The sequence below is a fragment of the Pyxicephalus adspersus genome, chromosome 4 (genome assembly GCF_032062135.1).
Source record: "Pyxicephalus adspersus chromosome 4, UCB_Pads_2.0, whole genome shotgun sequence".
In the NCBI taxonomy this organism is placed as follows: domain Eukaryota; kingdom Metazoa; phylum Chordata; class Amphibia; order Anura; family Pyxicephalidae; genus Pyxicephalus; species Pyxicephalus adspersus.
Genome location: NC_092861.1, coordinates 99,706,455 through 99,709,905, shown reverse-complemented (window position 1 = coordinate 99,709,905; position 3,451 = coordinate 99,706,455). Strand labels below are relative to the sequence as shown.

Sequence of the window (3,451 nt, the reverse complement as noted above, 5' to 3'; positions counted from 1 at the left end):
GCTACTACATCTAGAGTTTCAGAGACAGTACAACAGCATGAGCCCCGATTACAGGATAAGAGAGATCGAGCAACCAAATCTAGAGCTTTACAAACAGTACAACAGCGTGACACCCGAGTGTAGGAAATAAGAGAAAGAGCTACTACATCTGGAGCTTCAGAGACAGTACAACAGTGGGACACTTGAGTACAGGAAATGATAGATAGAGCTACTACATTAAGAGCTTCAGAGACAGTACAACAGCAGACTAAAAGATAACAGAATTAAGGCTACAACATCTAGACCTTCAGAGACAGTAAAAAAGTGTGAGATCGGAGTACAGGAAATGGGAGAAAGAGGTATTACATCTAAAGCTTTAGAGACAGTACAACAGTGTGAGGCCAGACAACAGCATAAAAGAGATAGTGCAACTACATCTAGAGCTTCAGAGACAGTACAACAGCGTGACACCTGAGTACAGGAAATGAGAGATAGAGCTACTACATCTAGAGCTTAATAGACAGTACAAAAGCATGAGGCCCGACTAGAGGATAAGAGAGATAGAGCTACTACATCTTGAGCTTCAGAGACAGTACAACAGCATGGGACCTGAGTACAGGAAATGAGAGAAAGAGCTAATAAATCTAGTGCCTTGGATACAGTACAACAGCATGAGGCCCGACTACAGGATAAGAGAGATAGAGCAACCAAATCTAGAACTTTAGAAACAGTAAGACAGCGTGAAACCTGAGTACAGGAAATGGGAGAAAGAGCTACTACATCTAGAGCTTCAGAGACAGTACAATAGCGTGACACCAGAGTAAAGGAAATAGGAAAAAGTGTTACTACATCTAGAGCTTCAGAGACAGTACAACAGCATAAGCCCCGACTAAAGGATAACAGAAATAGGGTTACAACATCTAGACCTTCAGAGAGAGTACAAAAGCTTGAGACCCGAGTAGAGGAAATGAGAGAAAGAGGTACTACATCTAGAGCTTAAGAGACAGTACAACAGCATGAAAGCAGAGTATATATATTACTTTCGTAGACTGTGTCACACTCACACTATTAGTCAGATAGATTGTTGGATTGTACTGTATTTGTGCAGTCCTGAAATTTACTGTACTCAGATAGGTAGAGTGTTTCACTGTTTGCTAGATAGATAGATAGATAGATACATTGATAGATATAAAGATAGAAAGCTAGAAGGCTAGAAAGCTAGATAGATAGATAGTCAGTCAATGTGTTACATACACGCAGCCAGAGGCAGGGTCCTCTCACTGACTGCGTGCACAGTATCACACTTGTACTGAGAGACAGACACACAGACGCAGTGTATAGCAGCAAAGTGCTGCATACAAAACAGAGCACTTGCATTTTGTGTGTCAACCCCCCCATCAAATTGACCTATAAATATATATCATATACATATATACATATATATATATATATAGTTCGGGTATACCCGAATTCAAACAGCCATATTCGGGTCAAATATAGGGACAACCCGAATTCGAACATCAACACTAAACAAGACTGAAAATGTCAGCACTCTGCACCAGGACAAAGATGTATTTCAGGATGGCATGGGACCCGATCGAGAGATCTGCAGGATTAAAGTTAAGTGTAACTTTTGTTTTCAGTTTAGTTCCACTTTAATGCATATACAAATGCTGCTGCTAGTTAGCTCTATTTACTGGCACAGATGCTGCAACCTTAGATCCATGTACTGGGGGAAGGATACAGAGGTGAGTACTGAGGAAGGAAATTTCATTGCTGGAGCATGTTCCCTTGAGCTAAGTTAAACATCCTAATAAAGCTCAATAGTTCTCAGGCCTTATTACTTATATTTATGTCCTAAATTTTAGGATAAAATATATGATTTAAAACAATTGTAGTTGTACACCGATAAAAGATACATATTAGTGATCATAATTGTTTAAGTATAAGAACATACTTTTTAAGGTTTCTCCTCTTCTGTATAAGCAGGTCCTCATTATACTGGAACAGAACACTATAGTGTGAGATAAAAACACGTAGGCGCTGGACACACACTAACAGCAAGTAATAATCTGGGTGGTTCTGCTCCGTGTACTTTAGAATATTCTAGACAGATGAGAGTAAAAAAATAGAACATACTGTAAACATTTGACCAATAAACATAGCCTATATTTAAATGTAAAACAAATGGAGCTCAGCATGACATGTTATTCTTTACAACTAGTTCTAAGACTAAATAATTTATATTGTAAAGACAAATAATGAAATAGTACACTTTGTAAACCTGCGGAGACTTCTGAAGGAATTTACTGTTCTCTTAGAAGTGTCAAATTTTTACTAAAAGACAAAAGGGAAAGATTTTAAACTCATGACTTGTGATTTATAATCAAACAATGAGACTTACACTATTGGCTTCAAAAATAAACTTATGTTTAACATCCAAACACCCTACATACTTATGATAATAAACCAGATGAATGATTCTAAAACTTAAACATGTTTTGTCTTTGGATATTCAATACTCACTTGTGTTTAAAGCAGGTAGTGAGCTTTCTTAAAGTATTGAGTTTTATAGAGCTTTTGAAAGTTCTGTACCGAAAGTAATTGGCAAAAGTGACCCACATGAAAAACTGACTAACAGAATATTCAGCTAAAATATACTAATGGTAAAACCGTTATTTATACTTCACAGAGTAGTTCCCACAATGTCCATATTAGTAATGCATATTTCAGTTTTAGGTTTTTAGTTTGACACTGTTGATCATCCCCTTCTAATACAAATCATGCGCTCCATTGGTATCTGTGACACTGCTCTCTCTTGGTTTGCTTCCTATCTGTCTGACCGCTCCTTTCAAGTTTCTTTCAATGGTAACTCCTCCTCACTATGGAAAGTGTGATTTTCGTTAATCCATTAATGTCCCAATTAGATACAGCTTCAACACTGTCCATAGAGTTTATGGCCTCAACCTCCAATGTGGTCCAAGTTCCCTACCAGGGACCAACGCCTCCTACTGCCTGTTACTGCTGCCGCCTTCCCAGTACCCAGCCTCAGATGCAAGATACTAATGTAGTCCACGATCCGTCTCAGAGCCCAGCGCCTCCTCCTCCTGCTTGTAAATGATGCTGCCTGCCCAGTACCTGACTTTAGATGCCAGAAACTAATGCTGTCCATACTCTGTCTCAGCCCACCACCTTCTGCTCCTGCTGTAAATGATGCTGCCGCCTGCCCAGTACCTGACTTTAGATGCCAGAAACTAATGCCGTCCATACTCCGTCTCAACCCACCGCCTTCTGCTCCTGCTGTAAATGATGCTGCCGCCTACCCAGTACCTGACTTTAGATGCCAGAAACTAATGCCGTACCCACTCCGTCTCAGAGACCACCACCTCCTCCTCCTGCTGTACATGATGCTGCCGCCTTACCAGTACCTGACTTTAGATGCCGGAAACTAATGCCGTCCACACTCCGTCTC

At 40.0% G+C, this 3,451-nt stretch overlaps 1 protein-coding gene across 1 annotated transcript in view; it reads right to left on the bottom strand.

Moving 5' to 3' along the window:
• The window catches only part of ARHGEF33 (Rho guanine nucleotide exchange factor 33), a 311,282-nt gene that overhangs the window by 58,282 nt on the left and 249,549 nt on the right, over positions 1-3,451 (bottom strand). Inside the window, exon 11 of the mRNA XM_072410237.1 lies at positions 1,937-2,085. Within this exon, the coding sequence (XP_072266338.1) occupies positions 1,937-2,085 (149 nt within the window). The remainder of the gene's footprint in view (positions 1-1,936; positions 2,086-3,451) is intronic.